Source organism: Arvicola amphibius, chromosome 7 (genome assembly GCF_903992535.2).
Source record: "Arvicola amphibius chromosome 7, mArvAmp1.2, whole genome shotgun sequence".
Lineage (NCBI taxonomy): Eukaryota > Metazoa > Chordata > Mammalia > Rodentia > Cricetidae > Arvicola > Arvicola amphibius.
In genome coordinates, this window is record NC_052053.1 from 105,659,739 (window position 1) to 105,682,226 (window position 22,488).

The 22,488-nt window shown below is 39.9% G+C and overlaps 1 protein-coding gene across 2 annotated transcripts in view; it reads right to left on the minus strand.

The window, feature by feature from the left end:
• The window catches only part of Ppm1a (protein phosphatase, Mg2+/Mn2+ dependent 1A), a 43,942-nt gene that overhangs the window by 4,746 nt on the left and 16,708 nt on the right, over positions 1–22,488 (minus strand). For both annotated transcript variants that reach the window (XM_038335824.2, XM_038335825.2), the window contains exons 2-4: positions 6,521–7,374; positions 4,507–4,624; positions 383–491 (exon numbers count right to left, since the gene is read on the minus strand). In XM_038335824.2, coding sequence (XP_038191752.1) covers positions 383–491; positions 4,507–4,624; positions 6,521–7,354 — 1,061 coding nt within the window. In that variant the 5' untranslated portion in view covers positions 7,355–7,374. The remainder of the gene's footprint in view (positions 1–382; positions 492–4,506; positions 4,625–6,520; positions 7,375–22,488) is intronic.

The window sequence follows — 22,488 nt, forward strand, 5'->3', positions numbered from 1 at the left end:
AAGTGTCTACTCTTTCTGAACCAAACACCAATCAGCAATAAACAAGCAAACACTGCCCAGACTGAAGACAGTCTTTGGAGTGTTAAGTTATACAAGGATTGACGACAGAAAACACCAGCACCACGACTACAGCCACTTACCCTTCTGCAGCCATTGCTATTTCATGTATAACCTCTCACTTCATTATCTCATTCATTCCTTGTGGAAATCAGTGTCACCCAAGCTTCCACTAAAGACAATTCTTAGTACAATTATAAACAGTGACAATTAAGTACTGATCCCAATCAAGGAGCACACTTCCTAACAGTAAAGGCATGGCATGGACCTTCAGAATAAACGCACAGTTCCTACAGACAAGGCTGAACACACAGAACATACTCACTTGCTTGCCAGTTCACCCCCTGGTGGGAGGCTGGGGATGTTCTCGCTGGCTAGCGTGCGCATCACGTGGACTAAGTCAGGGACTCCTTCCCCCTGCTTCTTTATGATTTCTGGGAATCAGAAGTACCTTTTTTGTAAGTGTTATCAAAACTCAATTTTAAACACTGAAGCAAAGACACCTTAGGTTATCACAGCCGAATTACTTGTCCTACACCTGAGACTTTCTAAACTACTATGAAAATAATCACTCATCTTCAAAAATTTAAGGCCAGGGAATGCAGAAAAAGACACAAAACATCAACTTCAATGAATGAAAACAAGATAAAAATAGGAAAATAAAAAATTAGTTTGTGTTAACTTGATGTGTTACACAATCAAGGTGGGTATAAATGACTTCTTTTAAGATGTTAACTAGTTACTGTTGAAATCAACCCCTGTCCTTACACAGGACACGGGTTTTCTGTAAAATACAATTGCACATAAAAATAAATAAATAAAAACTCAAGATTTGAAAAGGCACCTTTAAGTATAGGGCAATTTATTAAAGATATACTAGTTCCTAAATTTTTAACCTATATTTTTATAGTGGCAACATGACTTAAGTAGCATAAACAAATGAATGATATACTTGAATATCACTCTGCATAACAATTTTCCCTCTAGGAAATGACACATAAATAAACACACACCACCCCCTTCATTTGTTACTTAAGCAAGACTTGAAATGAAAGGATCTAAATTTCATGACAAAACAATTAAGAGCAGAAAGAAAGACCTAGTAACTGTGCAGCTGCATTTAGAATTAGTTTCATATCAGGCTCCCACTGAGGGCACAGAGAGGGGATCTGTAGCGCTATCAGGCAGATGCTGTAATTCTTATCAGAGACCATCGCAGAGCTGTGAACAAAGACCCTCACCCCATCTCTAAACTAAGTACAAGGCCTCACCTGGAGACTAAGCACAGTTACTCTCGGTGCAAATCCCAGCCCAAGGCACCGCAACATTTTTATTCTCAATATTTATAGTAAATGGTATTTTCTAGGCCACCAGAGCAAGAAATTATTCTATTTCTCCACTTGTAAATTCCTCTGAAAATCACAAAAACTTTATTCTCTATCAAGCCTCAAAATGTTTCTTCACCATTAAAGGCACATGTAAAGACAGACATTGCTTCTCATGAAATCTCTTTAAATGGTTTAAAATTATCCTCCTAAAATAAAGGCCAAACTTTGCATGTATTATATATGCCTTCTTTTCCTTAAAAAAATGAACAAAATAAAGCAGTCTTAAATCTGAACAAAAAGCAAGGATCTCAGATTTGGTTTGCCAAGTTCCTTTATTGTATAGTCTTTTAACATTTTGGCATATTGATTTTCTACATGGTGCTAGTGCTGAAGATGTACTATACAAAAATAAAGGGATTTGATGCTTGCCTATGCTACACAAGTTCACAATCTAGACGGGTAACACACAACACAGTGTCTACTAAGCCAATACAATCATTTGGTTTGAGCTCTGGATACAGGAGAAATGAACACTGATAAATTCAACCAATAATGGTTTCGGTTCTAAGTTAAAAAAAAAACCCGCTGTATTTGATGTAGCTTACATCTTCATTAGAATATGTTATGATATTTTAATTGTTAAGAATACAGGAAAGCAAATTCTTTTAATAAAGACTTTAGAACCAATTAGAATCTCTTATTTGATGTGGGACAGTCATTTAAACTGAACACTTACACTATCCCGCTTCCTTCAGCTTCTAGAAAAGTTCTGGATGTTAAGAAAAATTCCTGTAATTGTTTTTGGACTATACATTTTAATTAGACTGCAAAAACTCGGTGCTTCCATAAAGAATATAAATGTCAAGAATTCTGTTTCATAAACAGACAAACACACCCTGATCCCCCTCTTTCCTCAAGAAAGCTTAAGGAATTCTCAGTTTCCTCCACATTAGCAACTTTTCAGGGAGTCAGGCCAGTAGCAGACGAGAGTCACACACAGGTGAGAATAATCTTAAACAGCCCTCTGGTTACTAAGGCAGCCAAGAGTCTCCTCATCACCTCCCCTCAGTAAAGGTGACACAGTGGGAGGAGGGAGGGTCTGAGGAGCTTTGTCCTTTCGATGTTGTAGACACAGAAGCCAAAAATGTTGAAAACAAATCAAATGAGGCTTAGTAGATCACAGCAATTTAGTCAAGGCATGTATTTAAACAAGGAGAAAGGTATTTGGTGCCTGTGTTAGAAGCTGCGTACTTGTTCATTTAGACATACATCTTTTACAGTGCAAAGATACATTCCTTCTGTGCTTTTAAGTAGCAGCAACGTTAACACGACTTTCTCTCTAGTTGCATCTCATCAGTTCTTAAAATACCATACTTAATTCATGACACATTACCTCCAATTGCACGGTGCAACAGTTGAACATAGTACAATATTGACTATTAATGTAAACTCTGCCCAGGTGGCAACTGCCACTTGATAGCATGAAATATAAAACTTATTATAATAAAATTATATGCAGTGACTATTTTATAACTTCACCAAAAACTCACTTTAAAATAAGCACACTGAAGAGAAAAATAGTAATTCATTCCTAAAACTGGATCCTATTCCATAGTAAAAATACTAAGTTACTTATTATTTCTTTATACCAATAAAAAGTATTCCCAGGCTAAGGTGCCAAAACAGCAACATCAACTACCCCATACACATCTTTTTGGTTTCATAATTTTCTACTAAACAGCAATTTAGACCAAACGCTCTGTAATATTCTAAGTATTTTTAGAGTATTTTAGAATAACAATTGAAATGACTTAAGATGTGAAAAATTACAAGACCCCTGAAAATAGTGAAGAAAAATGCATTGACTAGTATACTCAATGGATGAAATACTAAACAATACAAACACGTTACCATCAGGGGAGGGAGGGTAGTAACAAAACCTCAAATCTCTAGGTACACTAACAACCCAAACCAAGCACAACTCTACTAGACAGATTACAAATGATATCAAGCAATAAAAAGAGAAAATAAAATTAAGATGCACACTAATTTTAAAAATGAAGACGTAGTGGGATGCAATAGTATGGTAGGTCGATGCTCGCATGCCAATTATGTTATCAGGAGAGCAAAATGCACTTTTTACCCTGAAGTGTTTCTGTTTATAGGGCATGCATAATCTCTGTGCTTACTGTATCTGTCCACATAGTGAACCTAGTGTCTGGGGAGACAATGTGTACGCTTATGCTTAGTGAGCTGCTTCATCAAAGATCATGTAAGGGCTGGGGTGGGGTTCAGAGGGAAATACTTGCTCACTGTGCAAGAAACCTTAGATTTGGTCCCCAGTTCTACAACCAACCAACCAACCCACCCCACCAACAAAAGATAAATTTCTTCCAATATTTAAAAGCATCACATTTTTTGAGGTACAAATGCTTTCCATTTGTTATAAAATAATCTGCAGAAATCTAAGAACCACACTCCCACAGTTCCAAAACACTTTCCTGATCTCATTTGAGAGTTGATTCCTGCCAGGTCTGTGCTGTAAGGTGAAAGGGCCCATGACTTAGGAGGGAAGCCGTCAGAGAACTGAAAACTAAGTGTGGACAGCTGTGGGGTGTGACTGCTGCTAGTAACCGTGTGACCTTCCAAGTTATCAAAAACAAACCAACCAAACAAACAAACAAAACAAACCACCCAGAAAACAACCAACAAAAACAGAGGTCTTATACAAACTATTCTGGAGATTTGAAGTTAGCCCACATGGCTTTCTCACAGGAAGATGAAATACTCAAATGCAGGACAAACTGCGTTCTCCGGGCATAAAACTCCTCACGCCAGTGAGGTCAGCAAGAATTTTGGAGCCACACTTCAACCATTCAGAACAAAAGTTTCTTAACCAGAAAACTCATGTTTGCATGAGGCTGTACTAGTTATCTCTAATCTGACAGGGTGCCTTGGGCAGACATCTAAATGCTTACTACGAGAATGTCCTTTCCACTTTTCTATGGTAAGTACTAGACGTTAAAGGCATGTAAAGAACTAAAAACTCTAGAGTGTTAAACTTTCTGTTGTAGGTTTTGTTTTTTAAAGAAAGCTACTTATTTTTTGTTAAATGATCCACCTTCTACTCTGCATTCCAGGTACTTGTCCAGCTCTGCCTCCTTCTTCACGGCTTCTGCTGAGACTTTAGGTGCATTGGGAAAACAGATCAGAATCACACTCATGTTGTCTCGACTTCCCTGGAAAGAGAAAGGGCAAGAAAATATTTGGTTTTCTTTCTACTTTTTAAAACCTTGAGAATCTATACCTATGCCAATTATAACTATATTGTGTCTATAAAAATGTTATTTTTAGCCGGGCAGCAGTGGCATATGCCTTTAATCCCAGCACTCGGGAGGCAGAGGCAGGCAGATCTCTTGAGTTCGAGGCCAACCTGGTCTACAAGAACTGGTTACAGGGCAGGCTCCAAAGCTACAGAGAAACCCTGTCTCAAAAAACAAAACAAACATAACAACAAAAAAGTTACTTTTAAGGAGAAAAAAAGCAGACATGTTGGTGGGGGACAGCTGCCTCCATATAATATATTAACTATTATAAACAGCAATCATTACAGGCTACATCCTCGTGAGAATTATTGGCAAAGAGCCTATAAAACAAAAATTACCCTAAAACTTCTCTGTTGGCCACTTTGCTTGAAGTCACCTGCCATGTCATATAGCATGGTGGAGCTTGTCAGGACTAGTCTTTACCGTCCCTGTCACAATACACTTAGTCACAACGCACTGTGGGGTCAATGCATTTGTTTCTGCAGTAGAAATATGAAATCAGAAGGAAAACTAGAAGAAGTTTATACTTTTGTAATATATATTATGTATTACTTATATAATAAAAGTACTGATTTAACTTAGGAAGTACATTCAAATCATTATTCGAACTGTTGTTAAATAGAATACTTGAATTGATAGCCTTCCTACATTTTCCTTACCTTTAGTATTTAATTCAGCTATATGGAAACATTGGTCTTATACACATTAAACAAATACCTCAAACCGTTTAAAACGAAGATAGACTGACAGCACACTATCACAGTTGCCCTTTACAGACACACAAGCTGGAAGATACACAAATTCTACTTCTAATAGAATTGGGATTTCACACTGAGTGAATGTGTGGTACATAAACATTTGCTTTCAAATAGCAGTCACCAAGTGCTGCTGACAAAACACAACAGTGTGGCACAGGCGACGCCGATGCTAAGTCAAGGCCCCAGCTTTCCTAGTCTGGGGCTGCGACTAAAGCTGTGTGATATTGTAAATGAGTTCTGAGTTCCCCAGCATGAATTGACTACATATTACCTATCAGACTAGAGTGTACACGAGCACACATGCAGGCAGGCATGTATGCACATGTAAATCCTTAATAGAGGCTAGAAGTTACATATTATCTATATTTTATAGCAGAGAGAGAGTGAACTTGTTTAGGACTGAAGAGCACAAAGGCAATAGAGGTAAAGCCTCGATTCCAGGTCTGCTCGACACTTTAAGTCCGCAGAACTTTCTCTAGCTTCAGCTTCCTCATCTGTTTCTCTATGTACACGAGCCTATTTGATCCTCCTCCCAGCAGCCCCACTACACAGGGTAATCTCTGTTCTTTCAGGAAACAAGAGTTTACCAAGTCACAGGGTCTCACATGAGGTCCTTCTGAGCCCACAACCAAGGCTATTTGTATTGCCCCATACCCAGCACTCACTGGACTCTGCTGTTCTGACGCTACAGAACTCATGTTCGAGTGGTGGAAACACTGAAGTAGCGTCCTACAGCATATCCGGAACTTACACAGACACAGAGCTCCAGATCTCCCCACCTGCTTTCTCGTGCACTCAGAATCTTTTCTCTCTAATATTCTTCTATAGTACCAAAAGCTTAAGTACCCATGGTTACAGACCAAGTATTTAGATTCAGCTATTGCACAGATGGTAACTGGCTAGTTTCTAAAGTATCCCTATATTTTCACAGTTGGTAGAGTATCCTGTAATTGTGCCAAAAATTTATTTTTGATATCTACAGGCTCCATGATAATTAAAAGGAACAGTAATTAATGGCATAAAGTTGATTGAAAAGAAAAAGTCTAGCTACCTTATACAAACAGGTGTCGACTACTTCATTGCAAACTTTCTCAAGGTCATCAGTGACTTCAAGTCTGGATCTCACAAAGTCACAGAGCTCTTCGTTCCCCATGACGTCCCAGATACCATCACATGCAAGAATAATGAACTGATCGTCCTCTTCAGACCTTTCAATATCATGGACTTCTGGCTCTGGTGAGACAAGCTGCTCTGTGGGACCTTTTCCATGGACACATTTGTAATCGAAATCCCCAAGGGCCCTTGACACAGCCAGAGAACCATTAACACGCTGAATCATCACAGAGCCCCCTGCATTCTGAATTCGTTCTTTTTCCAGCGGATTACTTGGTTTGTGGTCTTGTGTGAAGAAGTGAACTTTCCTGTTCCTACAAAGCAAACCTCTCGAGTCTCCACAGTTAATGAAATAGGTGTGCTGGGGAGAAATTAAGACCCCCACAGCTGTTGACCCACTTCTATCTGCACCATGTTTCTTCTCTGACATAACTCTCATGTGTTCATCGATCTCCAGAAAACCTGTTCTGATTCCATTCTTTACATTTTCCACAGATGGCGCTCCTGCAGAGCCTTTAAAATCCTGGTTATTGGTGATGTGATCTAACAGATGCTCACAGCAGTATTTGGCAACCTGAGAACCAGCATGCCCATCATACACAGCAAAGAACGACCATGTCTCAAGTCCACTTGGCAAGCCGATCACAGCTGTGTGTGCGTCCTCCATTTCAACACGCCAGCCTTGCATGCTGCTCAGGCCATAGCGCAACCCGTTCCCCTGCCCCTGGGCATTATGCTTTTCCATCTTTGGCTTGTCTAAAAATGCTCCCATTATGACTTGATCCTCTAGGTCTGTAAAGGAAGAGAAATAAGAAAGTCAGTAACTGTTTTTGAAACAAAACATACACCCAACAGTCTTTTTGAAGCACCTCTGAGATACAAGGAAATTCTAAAAACTCATGGGCTATAGCCATAAGCATTGTGTTACTGACCTGAAATGTGCAGTTAACAAGGAAGGGAGAGGCTGATCGAATAGAGCTCACTTAGACAAGCAGCAGAGGGAACTAAGTCACCAGCAAAAGGAGAGTTTGTCTGCCTCTCTCTGATACTAAGGAGACCCAGCAGTGACCATTAACTTACATGATCCAGGCATGATTCCAGGGTGTACTCATCAAATGTAACCTTGCAATTATGTTGTGTGTCAATAAAAAAGCTAATTCATAAGACATATGAGTATCTCCTACTTCAGAAACCTTAGCTGAATACTAAGAAATTTTGAGAGTTTGATTTCAAACTATTTCATTTTGTTTCCATAACAAGAAAACTCTGTAAATTACTCACACTGATCCAAATTTTCAAGGCCTTTCTTTAAGCCCTTGTGCAGGTCATACGCCTTAGCTTGAATCCCTGCCTCATCTCTTTACTAACAGAAACAAACACACCTGTATGATGTAGGTGTGTCTTCTATCTATCTGATAATTTCATTGGTTAATTAATAAAGAAACTGCTTGGCCTAATAGGTTAGAACATAGGTGGGTGGAGTAGACAGAACAGGATGCTGGGAGTGCGGCAGATGCCTTGGGCAATCGACAAGCCTCTCCTCTCTGAGTCAGATGCAATGGAGCCAGCCGCCAAGTCAGACATGCTGAATCTTTCCCGGTAAGACACCACTCGTGGTGTTACACAGATTATTAGATATGGGTTAGTCAAGACATGAGTAAGAGGCTGAAACTAATGGGCCAGGCAGTTTGTGTGTTGTTATTTCCGGGGTTAAGCTAGCCAGGCAGCCGGGAGCCTGGTGGGATGAAAAGCAGGCCTGCCCGCAGCTCCTCACTACACCTGTATCTGTCCTTTAAAGTCTAGCTCAGATTCTACTCCCTTCATTAGACTTTGCAGTCTTTGACAAATCCAGTAGGTTACTAAAGCAGTCAGCTTCAATTTTCAAGTAATAATGCGCTTTAATGACAAATTTTATTATACGAAAAATTTAACAAAATTAATCTGATAATTAAGCTAACAGTAATAATAAGTATCATTATTATATGCTTTATGACCACCAGGTATAAATCATAAAAGATTCGAAGGGTCTAGTTCGGTTCCTCTAATCCTTTGCCAACACTTAACAGCCAGTTCCCTGATTTGGAATGGACCCACAAAGGCAGACACAGTGGGTCAAGACGTAGGCTAGCTCTTGATCAAGCAATATTTTAATAATGCATTTAATAATGCAGTCCAAGTAATCAAATGAGTCATAAACTAAAGAAAATCTTAAAGTAAAATAGAATATTGAAGAGAGAAAGGAGGTAGAGGAGACGTATATAATAAGGGGAGGATAGTGTCCAGATGATGTTCTGAAACTAGGGGACTAAAGATACTAGTAATGATAAACTCAGAGAGAAATAGCATGGAAACTCCTTGGGAAAGAAATAAAGGATTCTGTTTCGCAAACATCCCCTCCCCACTACTTCTTTTTTCCTTCTGACCGACTGATGCACAGGGAGAGAAAGCTCAAAACTCCTCCAAGTTCTCTGACTTACACTGTGTGCAGATGTGTATGCACACGCGCGCGCGCACACACACACACACACACACACACACACACACGCACTCAGTAAAAACTCAAAGGATTACAGTTTTAAAATTCCTATGTGATTTTATAAGGCATACCAAAGTTGCAGAGCATAGGGGGTAAAAATCAGATGAACTACACAAAAAGTGTAAAAGTCGAGGTAAAGCCAGGTGCAGTGGCTCACGCCTAGAATCCCAGCAGAAGCAGGCGTCTCTGTGAGAAGCAGTCCAGGGCAGCCATGACTACATCACAGAGGAACTCTGCCTCACTGCCCATCACACCCTCCAAAATGGCAGGGAGGGATGGAAAAAGATGCCAACATCTGGATAAGAGTCCAAGAGAAAAACAGCTCAAAATATGATTACTAGAAATAACTACTTGAAGGTGGGGGGAGTAAAATTCAAATTGAAGTTTATTTCATAGACAAACCAAAAGAAAGATCATGAACCACAGACTCCTAAGACTTTCCCAATGGAACCAAGCACTGAAGAATACAAGTTATAAAGTTAGACCTGACTGGCTCTATCTCTTTGTAACAGTACGACCACAGCAAGCATACTAGTTTTTCTGAACTGCTTTCTTCATCTGTGTAATAAGGCGCTGATCCCCGCACCCCCAAGACAGGGTTTCTCTGTGTAACAACAGCCTAGGCTGTCCTGGAACTCACTTTGTAGACCAGGCTGGCCTTGAACTCACAGAGAGCGGACTGCCTCTACCTCCTGAATGCTGAGATTAAAAGTGTGCACCACCACCACCCAGCTAAACTTTTTTTTAAAGACAGCCGGGTATAGTGGTTCATGCCTATAATCCCAGCACTTTTAATCTCAGGCAAAGGCAGGGATCTCTGAATTTGAGGCCAGCCTTATCTATACAGAGTGAGTTCCAGGACAGCCAGGGCTGCACAGAGAAACCCTGTCTCGAAAAACAAAAACAAAAAAAACAAAAACAAAAACAACAAAAACATCAAAAGACAGGGTCTCACTGTATAGCTCTGGCTGGCCTGAGACTAACAGAAATACCTGCCTCAGCTTCTGAAGTGCTGAGATTAAAGGTGTGTACCATCATGCCCAGCATAGGTGCTAATCTTATGGGATTCTTACAAAGAATAAATGTTTAATGTGCTTGCAGCATGTCTAGTACACTATACACACTTAATATAGTGAAGCTGTTTATTATTAAGCAATGCTTATATAGTATTATTTTTCTACCAGAGCAAGGGAGTCAGTTATAATGATGTTTTTCTCCTGGACACCAGCTTTGTCTGTCTTTTAGTAAAAAATCTGTACATCATATACTTTTGGGAGTGGCAGTGATTAAACTCCAAACCTCACTCATGCTAGTCTACTAATGGGCTACACAGTTAGCCTTTGTGTAATACACTTTAAAACATACTTTAAACACATTATTAGTAAATGGGGGAGGCGATTAAGAAAGTCAATTCCTGCCTGCCTGACATACCAGAAGCAGGGAGAGTGTGAGGAAAACAGGAACTCCAGCATCATACTAACAGCAGAAGCTGGAGCAGAAGCTGGACGATGCACGGCACAACAGCACAGCGGTCCTATGGCCATTCCAGAGCAGTGTGCTAGCAAGGGCAGGCAATGCTCAGGTGACAGAGTCACCTCTGCGGCCGTGTCTGACCTGCATCTTACAGGGCCGGAGTAAGGCAGCAAAGGTAAGGTTTCTGCTCCACAAGTTCACGTGCATTAACAGACTCAAGCACACCACGATTCTAACTGTAGTTGGTTAAAGAACCTGACATACAGAATCTTAAAGAAATTGTCCTATCTACCAAGAAAATGTGTAGTGACCATTACTAAGAGCTATAAATGGCAAACACTGGAAATAACTTGCTTATTAGAAGGTACAGTAGATAGCATTTAACAACAGACATTTAATTCTATCATTTTTTCCCAACAAAAGGCAGTATCTTGAGTAATGCAGCAAAGCAATTCTACATAATGCACAGTACAGTACATATAATGAGGGCAGCAGTGAGTGGATGCAAACTCCATGAGGACAGGGACTTTCACTAGGGTGCCCCCAGCACTCAGAGCCTAACAGCAGAAACTCAAGAGCACATAAAACTACTCGTTTCTCTCTGGAAAGAAAAAGAGACAGCATGGCTTCAGGAAGAAGTCCAACATGGGAGTTTGGCTGTATTAAAGGGACAAAGGGACTTGAGAACACTGCTTCTTCTAAAGAAAACCAAACCAAGACATGTTTTAAAAGCACATGACATTCTCTTAAAACCTAGAGCCCACACCCTCACCTCTCAACAACTGGAGAAGGTATTAGTGAATGATTACTGGCCTAGAAGTAACATCTCACAGAGACTGGGTGCATGTGGGGGAGGGGTACCAGCCAAGCACTATTCAGAAGTTTTATGAATGTATTAATGTTTTTACATCATTATGCCAATATTGGCATTATTATACCCCATCTTACCAATGAAGAAACTGAGCCATTAAGTTACCTACTAAAGGCCAACAGCCAAGTTGCCTCATCTGGGTGTGAACTGCCTTGCTAGGTTGACTAGTCAGTTATGTGTGAGTTGTGATTAAGACACCTAGATGATTAACACATCTAGATAGATGCCTATCTAGACTAGCATCCCTCAATTTCTTCACTGTGCAGCGGACATATTAATACTGACCTTCTGAATGATACTTCAATGCAGTCAGTCTGGTAAGAATGAGGCATTGAACAAAAGAACACTATTCAATCACTATTATATTCCTACAAACAGCAAATCTAGATTTTTCACTTTGCATAACAGAGACCTTACTCTCCCCTTTAGAAACAAGTCCAGGACTTATTTACCAGATATGCATATGAAATTACCAAATAAATTAATTCCTCAAAACTAAAGTATGCAATTTATGAATCTCATCTACTTAATAGTTTGAATAATTTATAAAAACTTAGTGACGTAGCCAACTGTAAACTACATAAAAAATATGATGCTGATTATAACTATGTCAGAAAGTCTTTACTAATATAAATATTGTTTACACAGGCCTCTTACATACATGGATGACTACACAATGTTTTATTATTACAATTATTAGTACAATTATTAAATGAACAAGTGTGTGTGTGTGTGTGTGTGTGTGTTTGGGAATGAAAGTTTAACTCAGTTTGAGTCTTATACCTACTTGAATACATACTGCAACTCATCACAAATATTAGCAGCTGATCTGAATTTCAAGAGTGATGTGGTAAACATTTTGAGTCCTTTAAAATGAAACCAACATCTAAATTGAGAAATACACTCATTAAAGATCAACCACTGCCTTCTCTTTCCTGTAATGCCCAGAACCTGGTGTATGTTACAGTCGATAGCAAAACTACATCTGCAACCCCTTGGCAGCTTGTGCCTTTCATGAAGCAAAGCTAATGTAATAATCTAATAGTCAAGTGGTTTAATTCACTAAGAATCACACTGAATAGTAGTTTTAACAAGCTTTACATATTTTACTGTTGACCTTCTCTGAAAACTGTAATAGCCAAACATGGAAACAACTTGACTGCTCCTTAAAAGGCATAAGAAATAAATAAGGGGATACTATTTATACTATACTATGGTGTAAGAGGTCCTTCTGATTATGTGTTGCTTTCATTGGTTAATCAATAAAGAAATTGCTTGGCCTGATAGGGCAGAACTTAGGTAGGCAGAGAAGACAGAACTGAATTCTGGGAGGAAGAAAGCAGAGTCAGAGAACTGCCATGTCAGACATGCTAAATCTTTCCTGGGAAAACACGACCTCGTGGTGAACACAGATTAATAGAAATGGGTTAAATAAAGATGGGAGAGTTAGCCAATAGGAGGCTAGAGCTAATGGCCAAGCAGTGTTTTAATTAATACAGTTCCTGTGTGATTATTTCAGGTGTAAGCTAGTCAGGTAGCTGGAACAAGGGGCCCCACTCCCTGTAACTATACTATACTATACTATACTATACTATACTATACTATACTATACTATACATCCCTATGCAAATCCATTTTGAGCAGTCTTTAAAAAATTGAATCAAACTTTACAAAAATATTTGCCTGTGGACAGTCTAATGAAACAATCCTCCAAGTTTCTATGTCAAACAGACCCACGTAAACAATGGGAAAATAATACTCTCTTAGCAACTGGTGCCGCATCATTCTCACATGGAGCCCTACATGCTGGGAAGCAACATTTAATGTGGATATTTATAGCAGAGGTTGGTAAGATTCAAGGATATTCTCAAATAACAAAGAACCCTGCTAAACTGTCATTCTAACAGAGGATGTTGGGGACTAGAGGGCCTTTGGTGAGCATTAAAATAGATTTAGTTATAAAAAAGGGGGGAATATCTGGAATAGATCTGCCTAAGAAATAGGAACCTAAAGATGGAAAAGAAAGGCACAGAGAAGTGCAAAGGCCCTGGCTGAGAGCACAGGAAGCATGGATGCAGAAATGCTCCAGTGCCACCCATCTCTGCACTGTACACAGTCCACCAGTACTGCTGTCCTCAGAGTCAGCTGGCTTCTCAAGTGCACACTGACGAGGAGTGCTGGGCAACACATCAAACAGCTGCAGCTCAGGAAAGCAACACAAACTGCTTACTGTCACATCCCTGAAAAGGGTAACTTGGCCACACAAAACACTTAATTTCCTAAGCCACGATTCATTAAGGCAGCTACCTCAAGGTTGTAAGAGAGAAGCACATAAAAAACTGCAACAGATTGGGAGGGAAGAGCTAATAAAAAGGGGAAAACATACAAAAACAGCAATACATATTCACAAATTTAGTTCTGGTATAAATGCAGAAGTAATCTGTCAAAATCTAATTTTACAAACAAGAAGGTAGAGAAATAGTAGAGGTAAGGCTAAAAAGAGGACCCGTATTTCTAGATTTGCACTCCAATTCTACACATGCCATCACATGTACATGGAAATGAAATAACGAAAAACTTAAAATACGGGAGGTATATGTTTGGGTTTTTTTTTTTCCTTTTTTTAAAGATTTAGTTATTTATTTTGTTTACAGTATTCTGTCTGCATGTCTGCCTGCAGGCCAGAAGAGGGCACCAGATTTCATTACAGATGGTTGTGAGCCACCATGTGGTTGCTGGGAGTTGAACTCAGGACCTCTGGAAGAACAATCAGTTCTTTTAACCTCTAAGCCATCTCTCCAGCCCCCGGGAGGTAAATGTTTGAAGATGATATGAAGTACTCAAGGTTGTCAGAGAACAAAATTAAAACTCCTTCAGAGTTAATATTATTCCCTGCCTACAAGTCTATAATTTTTTAAATCCCTATACTTTCAAGAGAGGGAAAAAAATCTAAAATTTATGATTAAAGGCCACACACATTAGAAACATGTAGCATCTTACACATAAAAGGCTGTATTTGACATCAAAAGTCAAGAAGTGGTTATAGTGGTACATTATTTGTGTTTTAATAAATAAAGCTTATGAATGAAGATCGGGGGTAAAGCAGCCACACTAGTCAGCCATAAAGGCCAGGGAGTGGTGGCACACACCTTTAATCCCAGACTCAGGAGACAGAGGCAGAGGAATCTCAGTGAGTTCAATGCCAGCATGGGCTACAATGAGAATGATCCAGAAAAAGAACCAGGCGTTGATGGTTCACATCTTTAATCCCAGTGTTTGGGAGTAACGCACTTTTAATCCTAGCACTAGGGAGGTGGAGACAGGAGTAATATGGCTGGTGGAGAGAGGAATATAAAGAGGAAGAGGCAGGCACTCAGTGGAGTGTGGAGTCTGAGGATCCGCAGAGACAGGATCTCGCCCTTTTGGTAGAGATTAGGTAGAGGTAAAAGGTCTCTCCAGTGGCTGGCTGCTCTGCTTTTCTGACCTTCAGCTCAAACCCCAGGATCTGTCTCTAGGTTTTATTATTCGTGCTGCAGTAATGGACTGTATTAACTCCAAATCGGAAGTCACCTATCAAGATGAGATGACACCGAATGAGGCTATCAATTTTTAAAACAGCATTCTGAAAATAGTTTTCTGGAAATGAAAAATAAAGATGAAAAATGGAGAGCTGCAATGGACACAGAGATGGCAGTGGTCGGGAAATAAGATCAAATTCCTCTCAGAACTCTTCTGGCCTCATCTAGTTTTATTTTGATGGAGACTGTTTCTTGTTTAGGATGACCCCTTCTGTGAGAGCTCTGGAGTCCAGGCTACTCTACTTTTCTGGGCCCCACACTACTATCTTCCCTGGATCTTCACATCATCATCTTTCCATTGGTGGGACTAACTTCTTTCTTTCCGCACAGGGTTTCCGCACAGTGGCCCTGGCTGTCTATATAAATAAGAGCAGCCTCCAGATCGCAGAGCCCTGCAATCACACTTGTTTCAGGAGTGCTGGTTAAAAGAATGCGCCTCTATACCAGGCCTTGAAGCATGACGCTCAGAGACACTCGAGCGCTATTCATGTCGCCCACAAAATCTCAGTGTACACGCTCCCAGCCAGCGATTCCCCAAAGTATCACTTTGAAGTGATACCTTTTTTTTTTTTTTTTTTTTTTTTTGGTGGTGTGGGGGGGAATTCGTGCTTTTACTTTATGTATGAATGTTCTGCCTGATGTACGTCTGTGGACCACAAGCCTACCCAGTACTCACAGAGGCTAGAAGGTGGCATCAGATCCCCTGGAAGTGGAGTTACAGACAATTGTGTGCTGCCATGTGGGTGCTGGGAGCTGTCCTGGGTCCTCTGGAAGTACAGCCAGTGCTCTTACCATCATCTCATGGCCCCATCTGACTGACTGCTCACACTACCTTTCCCCACTATGATCCCTCCTGAAAACATTCTTTCCCTGCCTTTAAGCTGCCACCTCGCCCCCTGCAATTTCCATACTACGCCAGGTTCCCCAAAGTTGTCTCTTTGGGAGGCTTACCACCATCTCCCCAGCCATTGAGTACTGGCACTCCTCAGGCTTCTTCCTAGGTCTTCTTCCACATGCTGCCTCCCTAAGTTCTTCCATCAAGTCTCATACATTATACTTCTTTAGTGTTTCTATCAAACAATCTCCAAGCTATCATTATTGTCAGTTCATAATATCAACTTCTTTGTCCCTTTGCAGGCTGGCACTACTCCAAACTACTTTTTTAAATTAAAATATTTATTACATTTATTTTTATTTTATATTGAGTGTTTTGCTTGCATGTCTGTCTATGCACCATGTGAAAACTGCCATGTGGGTACTGGAATCAAACCTGGGCCTCTGGAAGAGCAGCAAGTTCAGACAAACTTAACATGTCCCCTTCTTCTCAGAAAGAGACACATGAGCCTGGCTGCAGACCTCTTTAGGATATCCAATAGGCAATGATGAAATGATGTCTGCACATCCTGTGGCTAAAGAAGCATACTCCAACTATTATATATTATTGTGCAAACATGCTCATTAACTGATAAAAAAATTAAATAAACCACCAGTGTTCATTTCAGAAAGACAGCTATAGACCAGTATCAGAGATCTTAACAATACATTATTTCTTTAGAAATTCAAAGGAGTCATGTGTGGTGCCACACGCCTTTAATCCCAGCACTCAGGAAACAGAGGCAGGCATGGATAGATCTCTTTGAGTTTGAGGCTAGTCCGGTCCACACAGTAAGGTCCAGGTCAGCAAAGGGTGTAATAGACCACCTCAAAACAAAACAAAAGCCCTAAAAAGCCCAAAACTTCAAAAAAACGCACAACTATATCATTCCCTAAAAGACAATGGGTAAAACCCATTCTTTGATAATTCATATTTAAAATCAAAGATGAAACACTGTGATTAGAACAATTCCTAGGAAAAACACAAGATTATTATTCCTGTAACTTAGCAATGTCTAGCAAGACTCATCAATACAGTGGGATAAAATAAAGAGATGCAAAATGATAACAAATCAAACTATTGCCAGCAGCTATTCAAAATCTAACATCTACATGAAAAGACTGTGAGGTCATAGGGATATAGAAGAATCACAAGAACACTATTAAGATCTGTCACTTAGAAAAATCAAGAGAAACAGCGATACAAATAAGACATTTCCAAACGGGCTATGGCAGCACATGTCCATTATCCCAGCATATAGAAGTCTTGAGGAAGACTATCACGTTCAAGGCCAGCAGGGGCAGCACAGCAAGGCCCTGTAGCAGAGTCAGAAAGAACTAAGGCTTTAAGGAAGCTTTGGAATAAGAGACTCCACCAAAACAGGTTCATTGTAAAAATGGCTACCATCTCATTTTAGTGAGCTATAAACTCAATGACAAGTAGCCCTTTTGGTTCCCAGACCTTGATGAAAAATGTATTTTTCAAAATACACTGAAAAAACACCAAGCAAGTGGATGTCCAGCATATTCTCAAATATGAGATTTTGCACAATCAAGGTAAGAAGTGGTGCTGAAACAGAAAAAACTGATGAGGGAGATAGAACTACATGATTTCTGAGGGAATGTGGGAACAGGTTCAGCAATGGTGAGACCAGCTGACCTTTCCCACCCTTGCAGCGGGAGGCTACCCCACACCTTAAAAACAACACAAGAGTTAAGAGTTCTGTCTTGAATTTAATAACAAAGCCATCCTGGTCCCCCTGTAAAGGTTTCTATAATTATGGCAGAAAGGGCGTTTTCCGAGAGTAGCAGTGCTGGTGCAGAGGGAAATAGGAAATCTGGAAAAGAGCTGCAGCTGATAAACTCTTATACTCAAAACAAAGCTTATAAACCTGTAGGGGGAGTGTTTAGTGATACGCCCTTTTGGACAGGAGGGTCATACATTTGAGGACAGCAAGACCCTATGCAGTTCAAAAACAAAATAACACAACAACAATCAACACCAACAAAAAATTCAGAGGGGCAAGCAATTTTAAGTATCTGCAATAAATGAAACAAAAATTAATATTCCTAAAATGTGTAAAAGGTTCTTTTAAGGATAATTTTGAGATTTGAGTCTATGGTAGTCAGGGGCGTGGAGCTAGGTGAGGCCCAAGGCAACTTAAAAGTCCTAATCCTCCATCTTTCACCAGTGGAAAAACCCTTCAAAAGAAATGAAAGAGTAGAAAGATATGAACAGGTGATTAAATGAATAAATAATAAAACAAATGACTAACAGATACAGGGAACAATGGCCAACATCACTAGTCATATTTATTACCTTACTTTTTAAAAGTTTTTTACATTTATTCACATATATAGCTGTTTGCCTGAATGTATATACATGCATCATTTGTGTGCTTGGATGTCTGAAGGTGCCAGAAACCTTGCATGAGTTTTTTGGTTGAGTCGGGCCCAAGCATATTACCTGAGCCATTTCTCCCGTCTTCTTGAAGGTTATTCATAATTCCCACTACTGGCAAAGGAGCTTTTTTTTTTTTTAAAAAAAAAATATCTCATACTAGTATCATTCTAAAGGATATACAAGCTCTATTAGAATAACGAGCAACAAACATAGATATGAAGATGCAGGCACTGTGGAACATCCGAAGCCCACGGTCCATTAACTCAGCTCTGTTCCTATTGATCCCTGGTTTAAGGGGGTGGCAGAGCTCGCTAGTGTCACCTATTGCACAGACACTCAAAGCCACCAAAGCAGTAGCAACTACAATGAGCAAAATCTTTAGCAAATATTCCGACAGCTCATGTTTTCTAAATATTTTATATCAAGGAGAAACCTGTGCCACCAGATGCCCTGGAACTGGAATTAACAGATGACTGTGAGCCACCATGTTGATGTTGGGCATACTTATATTAATGGCACAGATTTTCTGACAAGGCCTATTAGTTGGTAGTTTACACAGGCAACATCTTTAGAATGTCACACTAATTTTCCTCTCAGGATTATAAATATTTTCTTAGATTTCTCTTGATTCAATTATTATTTTAAAACAAAACACCCAATGTAATCTGCACATTAACTAGCTAAAAAACAATAAATACTCATAAGTTTCTCCTAGTTTTTTATAAGAGTAATTTATAAGTTAATGCAGATTTATATGGAAGTTCTTTACAAAGCATCCTTATTATTAAAACAAATAATACACATATTATAAACCTGTTTCCATTACAAGTTCAATATAAAACAGTCAATTTTGTTAAAATAATGAACCAACAGGTGATGGGGGCATGACTTTAATCCCAGCACTGGGGAGGTAGAGGCAGGCCGATCTCTGTGAGTTCCAGGCCAGCCAGGGGAATCCCTGCCTTGAAACGCTCCCATCTGCAAAAAAAGAACCCTACTTGCTCTAAGAAAACAACACATTTCCCACTTGGTCCTTAAAAGAATTATATAAAAAATATTCTAGGCAGGCTGGGGGGCGGTGGCACACGCTTTTAATCCCAGCACTCAGGAGGCAGAGGCAGGCGGATCTCTGTGAGTTCAAGCCAGCCTGGTCTACAGAGTGAGTTCCAGGACAGCCAAGGCTATAAAGAGAAACTGTCTCAAAAACAAAAACAAAAAACAAACAAACAAAAACAAACTAGGCAATATTGGATACAAAGAACTAAGTATATGCAGGGACATAAAAGGCATATTAAATGAAAAGCCCAACACTGCATGCTTCCCACGCCCTCACACAGCAGACAGAGAAGAGAAGAGGGACCAGTGAAAGCAGGGTGGGAAAAGGAGACACAAGGCCCAGCTGTGAGAGCAAGGTGCAGTGATGACACGTGTACAAAGATGCCAATCAAATCCTTTATTCTGTACAACAACAACAAAACCGAAACAAGTTAATTCATAAGCCAGTGGGGAAGGGGTAAAAGCCTACTTTCATCATCATTTTAAAAACTGTACATACATGGAGCTAGAGAGAAGGTTTGCCATTTAAGAACCCCTGCCATTCTTACAGTGGACCTGACTTTGCTTCTCCGCACTGACAGGGTGGCTCACAATCATGTTTATTCGAATTCCAGAGGATCTAATGCGTCCTTTGACCCCCAAGGGCACCAGGCACAATATGGTTCAAAGACATACATGCACATCAACACTCATATATATATAATAGACATAAAATATTCTTGGCACTATTTCTAATCTAAAGAAGTGAATATAAACCGGGCAGTGGTGGCACAAACCTTTAATCCCAGCACTCTGGGGGCAGAGGCAGGCGGATCTCTGTGAGTTCGAGGCCGTCCTAGTCTACAGAGTTAAAGCTACAGAGAAACCCTGTCTCAAACACACACACACACACACACACACACACACACAAAAGCTGAATACAATGTTAACTGATCGTCACACATATACTATGACTTCTGATAGTTCATACCCTGTGCCCTCAAATTTCCAATTTCTCTACCATAGCACTTTATTGACTTCAAATTCTACATTACATGGCTTTCTGACTTCTGGAGGGCACTTTCACTGACTAACCCTAAAATCTTACTAGTAATTCTGACTAAACCAGACAGTCTTTCTCTTCCCCCATTGAGTAACTTTCTAATTAGCTCTAATTTGCTGGCTAATGAGGGACTTTCAAAGTAACCCTGTTGTGTGATATTTTGATCATGTTCTGACAAAAAAAAATTGCTTTGAATTAGAGGACAGAGATAGAAAAAAAATAACTGTAGAGGTTTTGAAGGACTGAGGACAGATAGGGAGCAAGAAGTAGAGAGAGATCTCAGCCCTTTTGAATGGAGGAATGACAGAGATAGGAGGCCACCACTCACTCTTTTGCCACTTCTCTGAAAATTCAGGTTTTCTCTTGTTTTTATTGAGCTGTATGTTTTTCTCCACTCTCCTCCCTGCCTCTCTCATGATCCCCATGTTCCAATTTACTCAGAGTATCTTGTCTCTTTCTACTTCCCATGTAGATTAGATCCATGTATATCTCTCTTAGGGTCCTCACTGTTGTTTAGGTTCTCTGGCATTGTGAATTATAGGCTGATTTTTCTTTGCTTTATGTTTAAATGCCACTTATGAGTGAATACATACATTTGTATTTCTGGGTCTAGGTTACTTCACTCAATATGTTTTCTAGATCCATCCATTTGTCCCAAATTTCAAGATGTCATTATTTTTTTCTGCTGTGTAATACTCCATTGTGTAAATGTACCACATTTTCCTTATCCATTCTTCGGTCGAGGGGCATTTAGGTTGTTTCCAGGTTCTGGCTATGACAAACAAAGCTTCTATGAACATAGTTGAGCACATGTCTTGTTGCACGATTGAACATCCTCTGGATATATACCCAAAAGTAGTATTGCTGTGTCTGGAGGAAGGTTGTTTCCTAATTTTCTGAGAAACTGCCATACTGATATCCGAAGGGGCTGTACCAGCTTGCACTCCTACCAGCAATGCAGGAGTGTTCCCTTTACACCACATCCTCTCCAGCATAAGTTATCATCAGTGTTTTTGATCTTGGCCATTCTTACAGGTGTAAGATGGAATCTCAGAGTTGTTTTGATTTGTATTTCTCTGATGGCTAATGATATTGAGCATTTCCTTAAGTGTCTTTCAGTCATTTTAGATTCATCTGTTGAGAATTCTGTTTCGGTTTGTACATGATATGGGACTCCCCCCTGTATGTTGTGAATACCATTGGTTAATAAAGAAGCTGCTTTGGGCCTATTGCAGGGCAGAATAGGGCAAGGTGGGAATTCCAAGCAAATAGAGGAGAGAGTAGGCAGAATTAGGGAGAAACCATGTACCCACCACAGAAGACAGACATGGGAACCTTATCAGTAAGCCACAACCATGTGGCAATACACAGATTAACAGTAATGGGTTAATTTAAGATGTAAGAGCTAACCAACAAGAACTATGAACTAATAGGCCAAGCAGTTCGAGTCTGGGCAGCCGGGAAACAAACAAGCAGCCTCCTTCAACATGTACCCCATTTTTAAAATTGGATTATTTGTTTGTTCTTTTGATGACAAATTTCTTGAATTCCTTGTATATTTTGGAGATCAGCCCTGTGTCTAATATGGAGTTGGTGAAGATCTTTTCTCATTCTGTAAGCTGTCATTTTGTCTTGTTGACCGTGTCCTTTGCTTGACAGAAGCTTCTCAGTTTCAGGAGATCCCATCTGTTGTTTCTCTCAGTATCTGTTCTACTGGGGTTGTATTTAGAAAGTGGTCTCTTGTGCCAATGCATTCAAGTGTGCTTCCCACTTTCTCTTTTATGAACTTCAGTGTGGTTGATTTTCTGTTAAGGTCTTTGATGCATTTGAACTTGAGTTTTGTGCATGGCGATAGATCTGATAGATCTACTGATCTATTTTCATTCTTCTACATGCTGATATTTAGTTATGCCAGCACCATTTGTTAGATATGCTTTCTTTTTTCCTTCTTTGTCAAAAATCAGGTGTTCGTAGGTGTGTGGACTGACATCCGAGTCTTCTATTTGGTTCCACTGGTCCTCCTGTCTGTTTTTATGCCAATACCAGGCTGTTTTCAGTACCGTAGCTCTGTAG